General features: G+C 43.5%; 1 protein-coding gene across 4 annotated transcripts in view; it reads right to left on the bottom strand.

The window, feature by feature from the left end:
- The window catches only part of CCDC30 (coiled-coil domain containing 30), a 140,266-nt gene that overhangs the window by 71,705 nt on the left and 52,776 nt on the right, over window positions 1-15,785 (bottom strand). For all 4 annotated transcript variants that reach the window (XR_003997092.1, XM_030537478.1, XM_030537481.1 and 1 more), the window contains 5 exons: window positions 12,272-12,343; window positions 8,738-8,853; window positions 3,684-3,791; window positions 3,154-3,260; window positions 1,774-1,966 (listed from right to left, as the gene is read on the bottom strand). Coding sequence is in view for 3 of the 4 variants with exons in the window: in XM_030537478.1 (XP_030393338.1) it covers window positions 1,774-1,966; window positions 3,154-3,260; window positions 3,684-3,791; window positions 8,738-8,853; window positions 12,272-12,343 (596 nt within the window). In the remaining variant the exon portion in view is untranslated. The remainder of the gene's footprint in view (window positions 1-1,773; window positions 1,967-3,153; window positions 3,261-3,683; window positions 3,792-8,737; window positions 8,854-12,271; window positions 12,344-15,785) is intronic.

Genomic DNA, 15,785 nt, shown 5'->3' with positions numbered 1-15,785 from the left:
TAGCTGGAAAGTCTTTAGAGGATAAGTTAGCCAGACCCTCGGTATTAGATTCGACCAATGGAGCCTCAAGAACTTATTCTAAAAGGAAGAGCTGGAGACTGCTTCCTCTGGCTTTGCAGGCCTGAAGAATGAAGGCTGTACAAACCAAACACAATCTCAGGGAATGCCCCTGACAGACAAGTAAGGGATGGAACATGCTGATCTGATAGACATCCTGGGTCCATATGAAGGACAGCACTTAAAGCCAATCCTCTTACTGGTTCTAGTCATTGGAGAATATCAACATCACAGTGATGAGTCCGAACGCACACGGAAATGGAGGCAAAACCCTGCAATAAACAGCAATAACTGACTCTAACTGCTATCCAGACTTGCACGCTGCAGTAGGGTGGATCTATACAGGGAGAACAAGATGATGACATTTGGAGGAACCAGGTGCGCTATACCTAGACTATAGGTGCAGCAGGTTACCTCTCTTGGAGCTAATGGCTCAGGACTTTGAGCTCTGGAGCTCCTCCACATGCCTTGCACTAGGAGCATGGGCTTGCTAGTACCTGCTAGTGAGGATTTGCTGCAGCAATTGGGGTACCTTTTTAAAAAAAAAAAGTCACAAAATTCAAAAACAGCTGAGCAAGTTTTCTTGCAAATTTACTGAAAGAACTGTCTTTGGGCTGAGACGAAGTATTACAAATTTCAGAGCCAAAGAAAAACGGCTGAGGAAGTAATAAATGTCTAAAGTCAGCTTCCAAGTGGGACAGCAACCTCAGCCTCACTATCACTTTCCTTTGGCATTATATTTAGCCCCCCCAAAATATCTGTTCACAGCAGACGCATAACTTCTGGTCATGAGTATCTGCTGGTTAACAGTGTGGATTCTACTATCTGGATATCTCTAACTCCATTAGAACTGGAGGAACCAGGGCTGGATCTACTCAGCGAGCGTCCAGTTGCTCTAAAACATAGGCACCGCCCTTTGATATTCATTACCCTTTACTTCTGAAGCACCTCTACAGTGGGGCCATCTCAGAGGTCAGAGTTGCAGCACTCCCATTCCACTGCAGCCTTTGCTTTCCTCACATACTGGCTCTCCTGCACTAATTCTGCAGCATCACTTTTAGTCCACCTCCTGCTCTCACACCCATGCCTGCTTCTCCACTTCCCCCAACCCTGCCAACCCACATGCTATTCCTCTGTCCACCGGCACAACACAGCTGCAGCTCCTCCCTGAGGCAGGTCAGCACTGCCGCTATTGCTGAGCACATGCCAGATGTCCAGTTATACACCCCACTATTACTGAGACTACGTGACTCTCCTCATTGGCTTTCCAAAAAGACAATCCCTAAACCTGATGCACCCTTGGCTCAGGCCATCTGAGCAGTTACACAGCCCCAGAAGGAAACAGTTACCAATGGAAGCCCTGCCCAATTCCCAATGATTCAGAAGCTAATTTCTTTGTCAGTGATTCTGTCGTTTTTCAGTACTACTGGAAGCCATTTTAAATAGCAGTGTCATCTTCCTCACAGATAGAGGCCGTGTGCATAGGAATCCTTACTTCCAAAACACGAGCGTCATTAATTAACTGTTTGATTTTTCCATCTCTTCTCCCAGATTTCTGGGTTTGGTGGATGTTGCTAGTTGTATAAGTACTGAATCAAACAGCACAGCAACATGCAGTGTTGTATAAAATATTATTTTATTTTATTTGTCATGCATAGCCCCAAAAGGAGATAAAAGTTAAAAAGAAATATCTGGTGCTCTTTAATTCTGACTTACTTTCCTGTGAAGTCCTTCGATCTCACCCTCAAGATGTTCTCTCTCTTCTCTGGTTTGGTTCTGAGTCTCTCCCAGAATCGATTCTAACTCTTCATTACGTTCAACCAAATCCTCGTGTTCCCGCTGCAGCTTCTGTAGCTTGTGCAGGAGCTGAAAATTCCTGCCCTTGATGTCATCTATTACCTTTCGGCACCTAGACACCAATGACAAAGGATCACTGGTGCTATAATTGCTAAATTAACATATATTCACACAACCAAAGCCATTACAATTCTTCATCCACCTAGCAGAGGCCAGCCACTGGGTAGGGGTTTGGGGAGAGGACACAGGCTCTCCAGAAGTATTTTATAAACTCCAGAGATGAGCCATTTCTGTCCTTGGTGATTTCAGGTCTGGACTCAGGTAACCTGGGACTCTGATGACCCCATTGCAGTCTCATTCCCAACATGACCCACCTTAGCCATCCCCTGCTGCATCTCAGCCCCATCCCCTGCTTGGCTACTCACACAGAGCCCTCTGCACTGGTGGGGGTGGCGAGGACCAGGGGGTTAGGGTCAGGTGGGAGCAGCAGTGGCAGCGGCAGGCCATTCCGCTGCCCAAAGAGTGATGGAGACAAGCCAGGACCCTCCTTTGCCTGATGCATCCAAAGAGGAGCAGATGAGATGGGACAGGCAGGAGGCCCCCCCCGCCCCCCTTAGCAGCTGCAGTGGCAAGGTCAGGAGAAATCAAGCTTTGACCCTCTAGAAGACCTCAGTCTGGGGGTTTAGATTAAAAAGAAAAGGCCTTGCTAGGAGTTTGCAACACAATATGGTAGCAAAAAACAAGCAACAACAAAGCAGCAGGACTTTGGGATGCAGAAGGAAAATGTAGACTGGATATTAGGGAAAACCTTCCTGACAGCGAAATGTATCAGACTATCGAATCATTTTCCAAAGGATGTACTGCAAGCCCCATTGCTTAAGAAATGTAACATGAGGCTGGAGAAAGCCATGGAGAACATGTTAGAGGGAAATCTTCTGAAACTCTGGGGGCTAGGCGCCAGCTGATAGGTTTATTACCTCCAGTGTTCATGATTTATGAACAAATGAACAAAGCTAATATTAAAAGTCTTTTAAAGCACTCAGTAAATGCTCCCACATCAGTGACATTAACATTGCAAGAAGGGAAATCTGCCCCTGGGAGAACTAGTGGGTTCTTGGACTGGGCTATATGGAAGCAGCTGAGGAAGGACATAGGAGGTGACAACTGAAAGGACAATTCTCATTGTCAAGATTGAGATTTTGAAGCAAACATGAATCAGATTCACTTGTGTTTTCAATTTGAATTTGGTTATAACTGCAATGACTGAGCCATTCCCCCTGGGCTTTCTGCATCATTCACCTTTTATGAACAGCCTCCTTATTCTGATCTCTTCTTTCCTGACCTGAGTCAGTTTTGTCTATAGCACACTCTTCTTCAAACCTCGCTGGATCCTTTTTATCTTGCATCTAAAGAATATATTTAAAGTCAGCAGAGATTTAAGAAAAACATAAAGAAGAAATCTTGGAAATGACTGAACCCAAGAGCATCCTAATGTATATAAGTTACAGTGTAAATAGAGAGGAAGCAGAATCTTCTACTCTCAGTCCCACTAGGAGTGTAATGGAGCCAATCAGGCTACATCAATTTCCACTAGCTGAGATTTGTTCTTAACTTTAAATGCAAAATCCTAAGCCCCATATGTCCTGAAGTCATATGTCTCCATATCACTGAGAGACATTCAAATTCTAGAACGGAAATACACAAAATTTGCCTAATTAGAATGAGAGCACAGTTGTGCTATATTCTTATTCGTGTTTTATGACTTAAGAGAAGAATAAATTTTAAACAATTTCTCAAACAGCAACCTGAAAATCAGCTGTTGAAAATACCTGCAGTGAGCAACATGCGTTTTCTTCTGTTTCATCCATTCCAGGCAATACAGGTCCTGGTTTCTCATTCTTTTGATACTCACAAATCTCTTCTTTGAGCTTTTCAACCTTTAAAGGCAAAAACAGTCCCTTGTATTTTCATTGTATCTTTGTCTGGCCATCTGAAGCCACTTTACAATTCACAGCAAATCAGGAAAAGAAGAACAGCCCAAATAATTACCTATAACAAGGGTTTGAAAAATACACTATGCAAAATTAAGAACACTGTTTTAATCAAAAATATTCTAAGATAATACCACACCAATTGAAACAAACAGTCCAAAATCTTCAACATATAAGTAAAAATGTTTTATCAAATTCCTAGGAAACCAACAATTAAAATCTTGCTAAATTTACTTGAAAATAAACTGCTAGATTAAATGATAGAAGGCTAAAATAATTCAACAGTTAATGTTCAGAATTCAAATTCACAATATTCTGGAAAATCAAAAGCTGGTTCTCATATCAACATTCACATGTTGCATAGGACAATACGCAATTCCTAACTGGACTGTACACGAATATGATTGTGTCTCCTGTATTCACATTCACTGATAAAGCTCCAAGGTGAGATAAATATATGATCTAAAGTGCGACTTGTTTATCATTTAAAACATGTACAAAATCCCAGCCGAAGTATTTGAAGAGGAGGGATTTCAGGTGGTTCTCTCATCCACTGCAAGGGAAAAACTGAGGGGGGGTTACGTTCTTACTATGTCTTTTGCATCCTATTCTGTGACTCATGGCAGCAATTCTCACTGCAGCAGATTGAAGATTAAATCAAAATAGTGGATAAAAGGTGGAGCAACAAGGCATACTGGGGACCAGGCAGACTGATGGGGTGTATGGCAGTAGCAGTTATCTGGTTCTAGGGAGCACAACTCAGATTCTTTAGCAATGGGATGGTTGATCCTGGTATGTTGAGATAAAATGGAAATCATTTATTAGGCAAAGACCAGATGGCCAACTTTTATTATCTGTCCCACTGGTGTCCTCAGAGGCCTTTTTTCAGGGGCCTAATGGAGCAACTGGAAGAAGTGACCCAAACCTTCAGCTCATACTGCTAAATGAACAGCTGGAAAGCCATCATCTGTGATTTAGGCATGGATTTGGTTCCAAGCCTTGCATTAATTCATAGAATTTTCAGACCAGAAGAGATCTCACAGGCCACAGAATTTCACCCAGTCATTCCTGCATCATGCCCATATCTTGTGACTGAGCCAGAGCATATTTTGTAGAATGTGTTACCAAGATCTGCTTGAACAGCTAGATATTTGCTTCAACATGATCTAAGGGAGAGGGAAATAACTGTGCTCTTTGCAGGTTACCTCAAAGAGTAGGACAGGCCACACCAATGATAGATTCATTTGAATGTGTCCATCTGGCATGTGAGTTCCAGCATAAAATTGATCTAGGAACTCTGGTAGTACACAAATCATCATGCTATTCTGCAAAATTCCTATCTGAGCCTAAGGAGCTATTTTCCTGTTAATACATAATAATAATAATAATAATAATAATAGTGTGGTATTGTATTCTCCAAGACTTCTTGGGTGAAGTTCTGGTCTTATTAGCATCAGGGGGAGAAATGTTGGAGGAAACTGTCCACTATACGAGTGGTGGTGGGGAGAGAACCCTGGAGGGGCTTAGTAGATAGGGGCTTAGCCTGCTTGCTTATCCAGGGGGGCTAATAAAGCCACACTGGCTCATTCCCAGAGCCAGGATGGACCTTGAGTGTCTCCACGGGGATAAAAGACAGTGCCCTATGGCCCAGGTGCCCCTTGAGGTCCGAGGCAAGTTTCAGTGGAAATGGGTCAGGGCAGTCAAGGGGCTGCCTTACCCAATAGTGGTAGGCACAGACTGGGAGCCCTTTCCAGGAGGGACAGGAGGCGGTGGGAGTAATCCCACGGTGGAGAAAAGGAGAGATCCTCTGAAGAAGGGGGTGTAACTACCCAAGCTAGACAACAGAGCCCAAGGGGAGAAGGAAATAAGAAAGGTGAGGTAGGGTAGGCATCCAGCACACGGCTGTTACCAGAGGAGAAAGGCCCGATGGAGCCCCCTTCAAGGCGATCCCCAGGAGAAGGGACACAGATCCCATGTGCCAGGCCTGCGGAACTGGAGGCCCTGGGTGTCCAGGGGAAGATAGAGATCAACCCTGAATTCCTGCCAGAAGAGAAAGGGGAAAAAGAAGGGGACACCCACGGGGGTGTGAATGGTGTTAAGGGCCTGTGGGTAGCAGTAAACTTATGTGGGCATCTACCCCCTACACAATGCAACTTCTGTGGGCAGGGGATACAGGAACCCCACCAGGAAGACCCCAAGGGTCACTGGAAGGCAGAAGGAGAACTCCTCTGCACTGCCCCTTCTGATAGAGAGAAGAGAAGATGAGCAAGGACAAACCTGGTCGTTTGGTAAGGTGGGGGAGGTGTGTGACGAGGCCTGACCAGGAACTACTGAGCCAGCCCTCTGTCATTCCAACTCCAATCAAGGGAGGTGAACTGGAGCTGACTAGAGAAACCTGAGCCTGATTAGCAGAGGGGGAACAGCAGCCAGCCTGAATAGCCTGCAGCTATATACAGGCTCAGAGGAAGGAAAGGTGGGGGGAGAAGCCAGAGAATCATAGAAGATTAGGGCTGGAAGAGACCTCAGGAGGTCATCTAGTCCAATCCCCTGCTCAGAGCAGAACCAATCCCCAACTAAATCATCCCAGTCAGGGCTTTGTCAAGCTGGGCCTTAAAAACCTCTAAGGATGGAGATTCCACCACCTCTCTAGGTAACCCATTCCAGCGCTTCATCACCCTCCTAGTGAAATAGTGTTTCCTAATATCCAACCTAGACCTCCTCTACTGCAACTTGAGACCATTGCTCCTTGTTGTGTTCAGAGAGCAGAAGGAGTAGGGCAGCTCTCCCTCCTGGGTAGAAGAAGAGAAGTCCTTAAGGCTGGAACCCCCAGTGATATGTGGTGAGAGGTGGTGAATTTGCACTGTATAAATAAACTGCCCCGGTGATTGCTGAGCCAGAAGGTCTCTGCGTGATTTTTGGAACAGAGCAGAGGCAGAACCAAGGGGGGCCCTGCTATGCCCTGTTACACTCCCCCACGACAAAACGGCAGGTAGATTGCTCCTCGGCCTCGTGGGGTGCTCCTTGCCCTCCAGCTTTGCTACTGTTGTGATGCCCATGACGGACCCGGTAAAGAACACCATCCCATGGAAGGTCCTGTGGTCAGTGGCTCATGAGGGCCTTGCGGGAGCTAAAGGATCAACTGAGCCAAGAATCTGCTCATCCACTCTGACTTCATCGAGAAGTTTACACTCCAAACAGAGGCCTCCAAAGTGGGTCTGGGCACAGTGCTATCTGACGACACTGAAGGGGAAGAATATCCCCACAGTGTACCTCAGGAGGAAGTTGTTCCCAGGAGAAACCACCTACTTGATCATTTAGAAGGAGGCCCTAGCAGTGAAATGGGCTGTGGAGGCTTTAAGAATTACTAGTTGGGGAATGCCCGTCAGCTAGTGACTGACCATGTGCCGCTATGGTGGCTGGACACCATGACAAATAGCAGCTGCAGCCGTACAGTGTAGAAATCTTTCACTGGACAGGGAAAAATCACAAAAACACCAATTTTTTCTTGAGAGATTGGGGGGTGGGTTCCAAGAACCACAGAACCATGTATAAACCCCTCACTGGACAGGAGGGGTTAAGGAGCAAGTCTAGTCTCAGAAGGTTCTGCCTTTTCATCTGTGCCAAAGCATGCTCAGATTGGAGGCAGGGTTTAAAAGGCAGCCAAACAGCTCAGTCAGGACTGGCAGGCCAGGGAACAAGATGTGCTCTGCGAGCTCCAGGGGAGACATGGCTGGATCTGACATCAAGCCAAGGAACGGGGAGCTGCAGCACCGGACACTGGGACCAGATCAGGAAGCCCAGAAGGCAGTGCTCCCCAGGGATGTCTGGTGGCCAGCTGGGATTTAAAAAGAGGTAGGAAGTGACCCAGGGAAGCTGTCTGGAGACACATGCAAGAAACCATGGGGTGAGCGAAGCTAAACCAGCCTCCCAGGTTGGAACCCTGCAGAGTGGAAGGGCCCAGGTTCCCCTACCCTACTGAGAACTGAACCCACTAGGTGGGGCTGCCACCCATAAACTGAACCACTAAGCCAAGCTGGCACCCATGAACTGTACCCACTAGGCAGGGTTGCTGCCTTCAAGAGCGACACCCACTAGGCAAGATTTCCGCCAGGGGGTATACCATTGGGTTATAACATTGGGTATAACTGCTGCCTTGAAATCTAACTGCTAGGTGGAAGACACTGCCTCCTGCTGACAGGGTCTCACAGGATCAGTCCCAACACCATTCAATATCTTTATCAGTGTCCCCAAAGAAAATATAAAATCACTGCTGATAACATTTGCTCGTTATTCGGGTGGTAAATGATGCTAAGGACAGGCTACTAATAGAGAACAACCTGGATCACATGGCAAGCGGGCCACAATAACACGACATGCATGTAAGGTCCCACTTCAATAAAGCACTGAAGCAGATGCTTAAACTTAAGCACATGAGCAATGCCATCCCCACTCAGCAAAGCATGTAAGCATGGGCTTAAAGGTAACCCCCATTGCAGTCAATAGGAGAGGGATGGGATTTTAGTGTTTCGTTTTTGGGTGCTCAATCTGAGCCACTTCAGCACTCTCGGCTCCTACTAATTTTGTTTGGAGCTCTGGGTGCTCAATGTTTCCAGCAAACATGAGGTTCATGGTCACAGGCCATAGAAATTTGTTTACAGAAACACCCAGAGTCCGAACGTTTCTGGTTGTTCAGATTTCTTCAGTGGACACTAACCAGGAAACGGGAGAACTTTGACTCTAGGCGAGGTTAACGAGGCCGGGGCACAGCACCACGAAAGGCTAGATGTGATGGTGTGACTGAATAAACAGCCGAGGCCTGGCCCTGGACAGCTCGGTGCTGCAGCAGACTGAGAATGAATTACATGCCAAATAAGATGGCGACAGAGACTTACCAGTTCTAGGAACACTTTTCTTTCCGAGTCAAGCGATCGGACCCGACTGCGCAATGCCAGAATTTCCTTGTCCAGTCTGTTGTTGTGTTCCATGGCCTTCTGCAGCTCAGTCCTATCTAAACTCCCGCAAGTGACAGGAAAACAATTAGACAACACATGGACAGGTGGCAATGGATTCAATGTGCTCTATCCCAGGCCCTTGCTATGCATCTGAGCTCAGGGTTTGGCACAGGAGTGCATCACATGAGTATGGACCCCTGGAATATACTAACTTTGGGTGTGTGATGCTGCCCTGTAGTGGCTGGTTCACAAAGCATAAGGGAGCCATTAATCAGCTCAAATGGCAGAGGCTTGTGATTTTGGAGCTTTAGGACCAGGGTTCTAGTCCAAGATCTGCTATTATGTGGTTTATTATGGAAGCATGTTCACCTTTCCTTAGTCAGGGCTGAGCTTCATCTCACTTGTAGCACAACAAAAACATCTAAATTTTTTCAACTGTTTAAGGACAGGTCTCAGTGACAACCAGAACATATTCTGAAAATACTGTGTCAACTGAGCAACTACTTTTTTAGATTTAAAAATGACTCCTTTTAGAAATTTCTGCCAAGTGTCTAATACTTATCTGTGCACTTCTATCCACCCAGCAAAATCACAATACACCTACCAATTTGAAACTCAGGTAGATTTTGAGATTCGTGTATGCAAGAGGCCATTTTTCTTAAAAGCAAGAACAGTAAAATGTCTAGGAAATTGCCATAATTTGAAAATTAGACGTGGTTATCCCCCAGTGAAGCTGTCATACATGGCAAGTGAGAATATTCCATTTTCAAACTCTGGAACTAGCTGGGCTACTTTTTAAACTCGGAAAGAAATGCCAAGGTATATGAATGAAGGTCCCCCGTGGTTGCATAAGTCAGGGTAGGGGGGAAGCCTGGTGTGTTTGCAGGGAGTAGTCTTGGGTAGAGGGTGCTGGAGAGTTGGCAACACTCTGGAGTTGTGGATATTTAGCCTATACTCCTGACAGAATTCTGCACCCTTGCGGAGGTACAGAATTCATATGGCCCACATATTTCTGTGCCCCCCACACAGAAAAATGCAAAAGAAATCAGCAGAGGAATACTCGCCTCTTCCCCAGCAGCCCAGGCAGCACATCTGTTCCAGCGTGCCTGGAGTAGCTTCAGAGACACAAATCACTGTGGGAGGGAGGGGGCCTGGGCATATGTGCCAGCAGGGGAGATGTTTATCACCATCGGGGGCGAGGCTGGGCGTGAGTGCCTGCCAACAAGAGAAACTCTGTCTCTCTTGCTTGCTACTGCAGCCTGCCGGGGGCCATGGAGGGTAGGTCTTTTTATTATGCACGAGGAAGGCTCTGCCTCGGAGGCAGAAATGTAGCAGCCTGCTTGCTAGTTAACTGATCTCATTCTCTGAGGCAGAAATGTTGCAGCCTGCCTGCGTAGTAGCATTCTTAACGTTCCTATTGTTAGTTAACTGTTCCCATTCTCAGTCAGTTCCCCCAGGGGCATAAAACCTGTAAAAGTTTTAAGGCCTTTACATTGCCAGAGTGATGTAAAGCCTTATAAATAACAGTAAGGGAATAAGCTAAGAAGATCTATGTGCTTTCTCACTTTTTTCCTGTGCCAACGTGACACAATGGGGTACAGCTCAGGATTTATTTTACTTACTCATTATAAAAAAAAATAATTTGAGGGAAAATAAAACATTTACCAAACAGTCAATAAAATGTCAGGACAATCAGAAGCAAATACTTCCCAAAGTACCCAGCCAGGTCCAGGACAATGATTAGCAGAACTGTACAACTTTCATGTGTGAAAGTCACAGCAATTAAAAATGACATTCTACTACTTCTCTTTTTTTTCCTCTTTTTTTTTTTTTTGGCTGTTTGATGTTCTGTAATTTAATTTAAATGAAAATCCAGGATTATAACTGGAATGCAGGGTATTAGTTACCAAGTGTTTATAACTTAACTTTCATGTGTTTAGGAAATGCTGAATAGTTATTGTGAGTTTTTTCTGTATTGTAATTTAAATAAATTACCAAAACAATTAAAACTGCTGTAATTATATTGCATTATTTTGACAAATAAAATATGCAAATTTTGCAGAATTTTTAATTTTTTGGTGCAGAATCCCCCCAGACGTAAGCCTAGTCCGACTACCGCTGTAGGAATCAGACCACAACAGCAGGGAGGACTTCTCTCTGGAAAAGGAGAGATGTCCCTTGCAAACATCAAAATGACCGACTTAGATAAAAATAAGCACTTGGTAAAAGCGGTGGAGTATGTGAGCCTCAGCCCTGGTGCAGGTTAGAGCAACAATGGGGTGGGGGGTGCTCTAACTTAACCTGGCAGTGGTCCCTAAGGACCATTCTCCAGCCGAGCAGAGATGGTGAACAGCACAATTTGGCTGTGCCCCTGACAAATTCTTTATGCTGAGTGAGGCTGAATGGGGAGTGCCACTGCAGCTGGTTCTGCCTATTATTAGCTCCTGCACACCAGGGTAATTCTCACTTGCCTGTTCTGCCTGATTTCTGGCCCCTTTGCACTGCCTAAGTCACATAAAGAAGCCCAGAACATAAGGGAGGATTTGGACTCATTTCTAAGGTCCCTTAATCAGCCTGATCTTCGCTTCTCCAGAAGGTTGTTTACTGAGCTTTATTTTTAGTAAAAACAAGCACAATTCATTCTGCAGCAGAATACATTTGTAATTAGCAACTGAGAGGTCCAGGGCAGCGTATGGAAAGGGGTTAGTTCAGTGCAAGCAGAAGGGACACAGGTAGCTTTCTTGCTCTTGAGAAACATACAGAAAACTAACATCTCTGGGAAATGTGTTTACTTCATGAACAGCTTCTAAAGATGCCAAAAACCACGCCACTAAATTTTACTCTGAACCGAGACAATCTGAGCTTATCTGCATAGGCATAACACTAACACTTACGGAATACACTGGTGCAATAAAACCATGTTAGTACAGTACTTCTATCCTTTACAGTGTGTCAAAAGTCATAGCTAGTGAACATAATATAGCTCATTCTACAGCCATTCTGGTGAATACGGATAGCAAAGAATTTAGACTGTAACATCAAGCAAAGTGTCAATAGTTCATGTTAGCAGCACAACACTAGAAATCTTTCTGGATTTGTATTTATATTCCAACCATATTCCTTAGTAGAGCTGGTCAGAAAAAAAAATTCTCAGAAACTTTGGATAAAAACTACTTTTTCATTTTCATCTAACTTTTCAGTGGGAAATCTCAACTTCTTGTCAAAAACTGAAGATATTTTATCCCAAAACCTGAAAACCAACAAAATTTCTGGTTTTAGCTGAAAATTTTGGCATTTGTATTTTCAGTTTTCCAATGAAATATAACATTTTTTTTAACGAAAAAACACACTTTCTGCAAAAAAATTCATTCAGCTGAAAACTCAATTTTCTGTTAAAAAAGTCTGGACAAAAAATTTTCAACCACTTGGGCCTGGAAGTATCATCAGCAGTGCCTTAGCTAATGTATGCCTTACCACGGTCTTTCAGCTTATTCATCTCTTCTTTCCAGCTCTCAGATGTTTGTGAGGCCAGCTGCAAAGCAGGATCTAAGAGAACAACGGAGAAACAATCTCACCTAATGATAATTTTGCCAATCCTTTTTTATGAGCACAGAATTCTAGAATCCTCTTCTATAGTTTTTCATTCAAAAAATTCAAACAACATAACATTGAGCTCAAAGGAGTAGAAAGAGCACAAAACTTAACTATAGCACATGATTTTAAACACTTAGCAACCACCAACAATAGAAAATAATGTATTGGACTGAAAATTGCCTAACAGGGGTCTGACACTTTTTATTAAACTTGAACAGGCTGGAAGAGCAAACATTGGTTCTAGATGGACTTTCCCTCAAATAAATCAGGGATTCCACTTGATTTTCTGTGACTGAATCTAGTTACAGTGCATTTAGCTCCTAAAATCCACAGGGAGGATTAAAACTCCAGAAACACAATTATTACTACTTTTAATAGCTTCCCTTGATAAGTTTTAATATGATTCTGAGCACTAACATTCTAAGCATAACAAAGCATAGAAACACGTCAGACGTTAAAACCTTAATCACAGCACAGAAAGCCAAACAGTAATTCATACTTTTATGCAGATTACAAAACTGAGCATGCTCATCATAAACAGGTTTCTCACTGGTTCAATGCACACAAGGTTCCGCTGGGAAAGGAAATCAAACACAGCAGCTCTGCCCATAATCTGGAGAAGTATTGTTTTGAGGCTGTGATACATTGCCAAGCTTGTGCCCTTTGACGCATGTATATCAATCGATCAAAATAGGAGGTCTGACAAACTCTGTATACAGAGCTTGCTTCCAAGGACTTTGAATAAAACACAGCCTGTGACTGACTGCTCAGGCTGCTGATTGAAACTGTTTAATGACTTGGAGAGAGTGCCTTTTGGGTGATGTGATCAGTCACACGACGAGTCTGTGCAAGTGCATTCCATGTGGAGTCCCAGTGAAGTAAAGGGGGCTCAGCCTGGGCACAGAGTCAACCCCTCACAGGTCACATTGTAGGACAGGGACCTTCAGCTGCTGTTAAAAACTTCAGCTGATCATTTTCTGATGCTTCCTGTATACATTCTTACCTGGGAGGAAGAATTTAATCAGAAAAATGTGTATGATAAATAGGAATCATTTAAGATTATCTTACTAGATGCCACAATCCCAGAGTTGAGGAAGAACGCTGTGCTGGTTAAAAAAACTGATCTGATTTAGAAGGGAAGTGAAGGCAGCTATATATAAAAAAATAATATATAACAAATGGAAGAAGGGGGAAACTAATAGTAGTGGATGTAAACTGGAGGTTTGGAATTATAGAAAATTGATAAGGGAAGCCAAGGGACACTAGGAGAACTCTATGGCCAAGAGTTAAGAACAATAAGGATTTTTTAAAAATACACTAGGAAGAAAAAGAATCCTGACAATGGTACTGGTCCATTACTAGATAGAAACTGTAGAATTATCAATAATACACAGAAAAGGCAAAAATGTTCAATCAATATTTCTGTTTTGTATTTGGTGAAAAAAACAGATAATATATTCTGATATGGGGATGATAATACTCTTTCCATTCCACTAATATTTCTGGAGGATGTTACACAGAAGCTACTAAACTGAGACATTTTTGAATCAGCAGGTCCAGATAACTTGCATCCAAGAGTTTTAAAAGAGCTGGCTAGGGAGCTCGCTGGAATGTTAATACTGATTTTCAATAAGTCTTGGAGCACTGGGAAAGTGGAAAACTGGAAGAAAGCTAATGTTGTGCCAATTTTTTTAAAAGGGTAAATTGGATGACCAAGGAATTATAGGCCTGTCAGTCAGACATTGATCCCAAGCAAGATAATGGAACAGCTGATATGAGATTTGATTAATAAAGAATTAAAGGAGAGTAAAGTAATTAATGCAAATCAACATAGTTTATGGAAAATAGATCCTGTCAAACTAACTTGGTATCTTTTTTTGATGAGATGAGAAGTTTGATTGATATAGCTAACAGTGATGACATAAACTTCTGTAAGGCATTTGACTTGATACCACACAGCATTTTGATAAAAAAAAATTAGAATGCTATAAAATTATTATGGCACACATTAAATTAATTAAAAACTGGCTAACTGATAGGTCTCAAAATGTAACTGTAAATGGGGAATCATCACTGATCGGGTCTGTTTCAGCATGGTCCCACAGAGATTGGTTCTTGACCCTATGCTATTTTTCATTTTTATTAATGTCCTGGAAGAAATAAAAGCAGCAAAGAATCCTGTGCCACCTTATAGACTAACAGACGTTTTGGAGCATGAGCTTTCGTGGGTGAATACCCACTTCCTCAGACGCATGTAATGGAAATATCCATTTCCATTGTAATGTAATATTCCATTAAATGCATCTGAGGAAGTGGGTATTCACCCACAAAAGCTCATGCTCCAAAACGTCTGTTAGTCTATAAGGTGCCACAGGATTCTTTGCTGCTTTTACAGATCCAGACTAACACAGCTACCCTCTGATACTGGAAGAAATATAAAGTCATCACTGATAAAGTTTTCAGATGACACAAAAACTGAGGGAGTGGTAAATAATGATGAGGACAGGTCACTGAATCAGAATGATCTAGATCATTTGGTAAATTGTGCGCAAACATATCCATTTTAATATGGCTAAATGTCAATGGATACTGTGATGGGTTGGATCACACAAACCCCCTTGGGAGCTGCCAACTGATGTGCCAAGAATACTTCTGCCCCTGCTTTCCTGCCCTGGCAGCTCAGGACTCCAGCACCCTGTCTTGCTGAGCCAGACACACCAGTCTGCTCCAACACAGACCGAGGATCTGAATTACTTGCCCCACAGCTGCAGGCTTAACCTGAAAGCAGCTAACAGAAGTGTTCTTGTCTTTAACACTCAGATGCCCAACTCCCAGTGCGGTCTCAACCCAAATAAATCCATTTTGCCCTGTATAAATCTTATACAGGGTAAACTCATAAATTGTTTGCCCTCTATAACACTGATAGATATGCAGTTGTTTGCCCCCCCCCCCAGGTATTAATACATACTCTGGGTTAATTAATAAGTAAAAAGTGATTTTATTAAATACAGAAAGTAGGATTTAAGTGGTTCCAAGTAGTAACAGACTGAACAAAGTGAATTACCAAGCAAAATAAAATAAAATATGCAAATCTAAGCCTAATACAGTAATACAATTGAGCACAGACAAAATCTCACCCTGATATGTTTCAGTAAGTTTCTTCCACAGACTGGATGTCTTCCTAGTCTGGGCACAGTCCTTTCCCCTGGTACAGCCCTTGTTCCAGCTCAGGTGGTAGCTAGGGGATTCCTCATAATGGCTGCCTGTCTTTGTTCTGTTCCACCCATTTATATATCTTTTGCATAAGACCAGGGGTGAAAGTAACTTAAAGGACCTGCTGATACTCCAGAGTCCTGTGGAGGGAGAGGGGCCTCAACTGGAAGAGGTGGGGCCT

This window comes from Gopherus evgoodei, chromosome 18, assembly GCF_007399415.2.
Source record: "Gopherus evgoodei ecotype Sinaloan lineage chromosome 18, rGopEvg1_v1.p, whole genome shotgun sequence".
In the NCBI taxonomy this organism is placed as follows: Eukaryota; Metazoa; Chordata; order Testudines; family Testudinidae; genus Gopherus; species Gopherus evgoodei.
The sequence above is the reverse complement of the archived record's forward strand: the minus strand, read 5'-3'. Positions and strand labels throughout refer to the sequence as shown.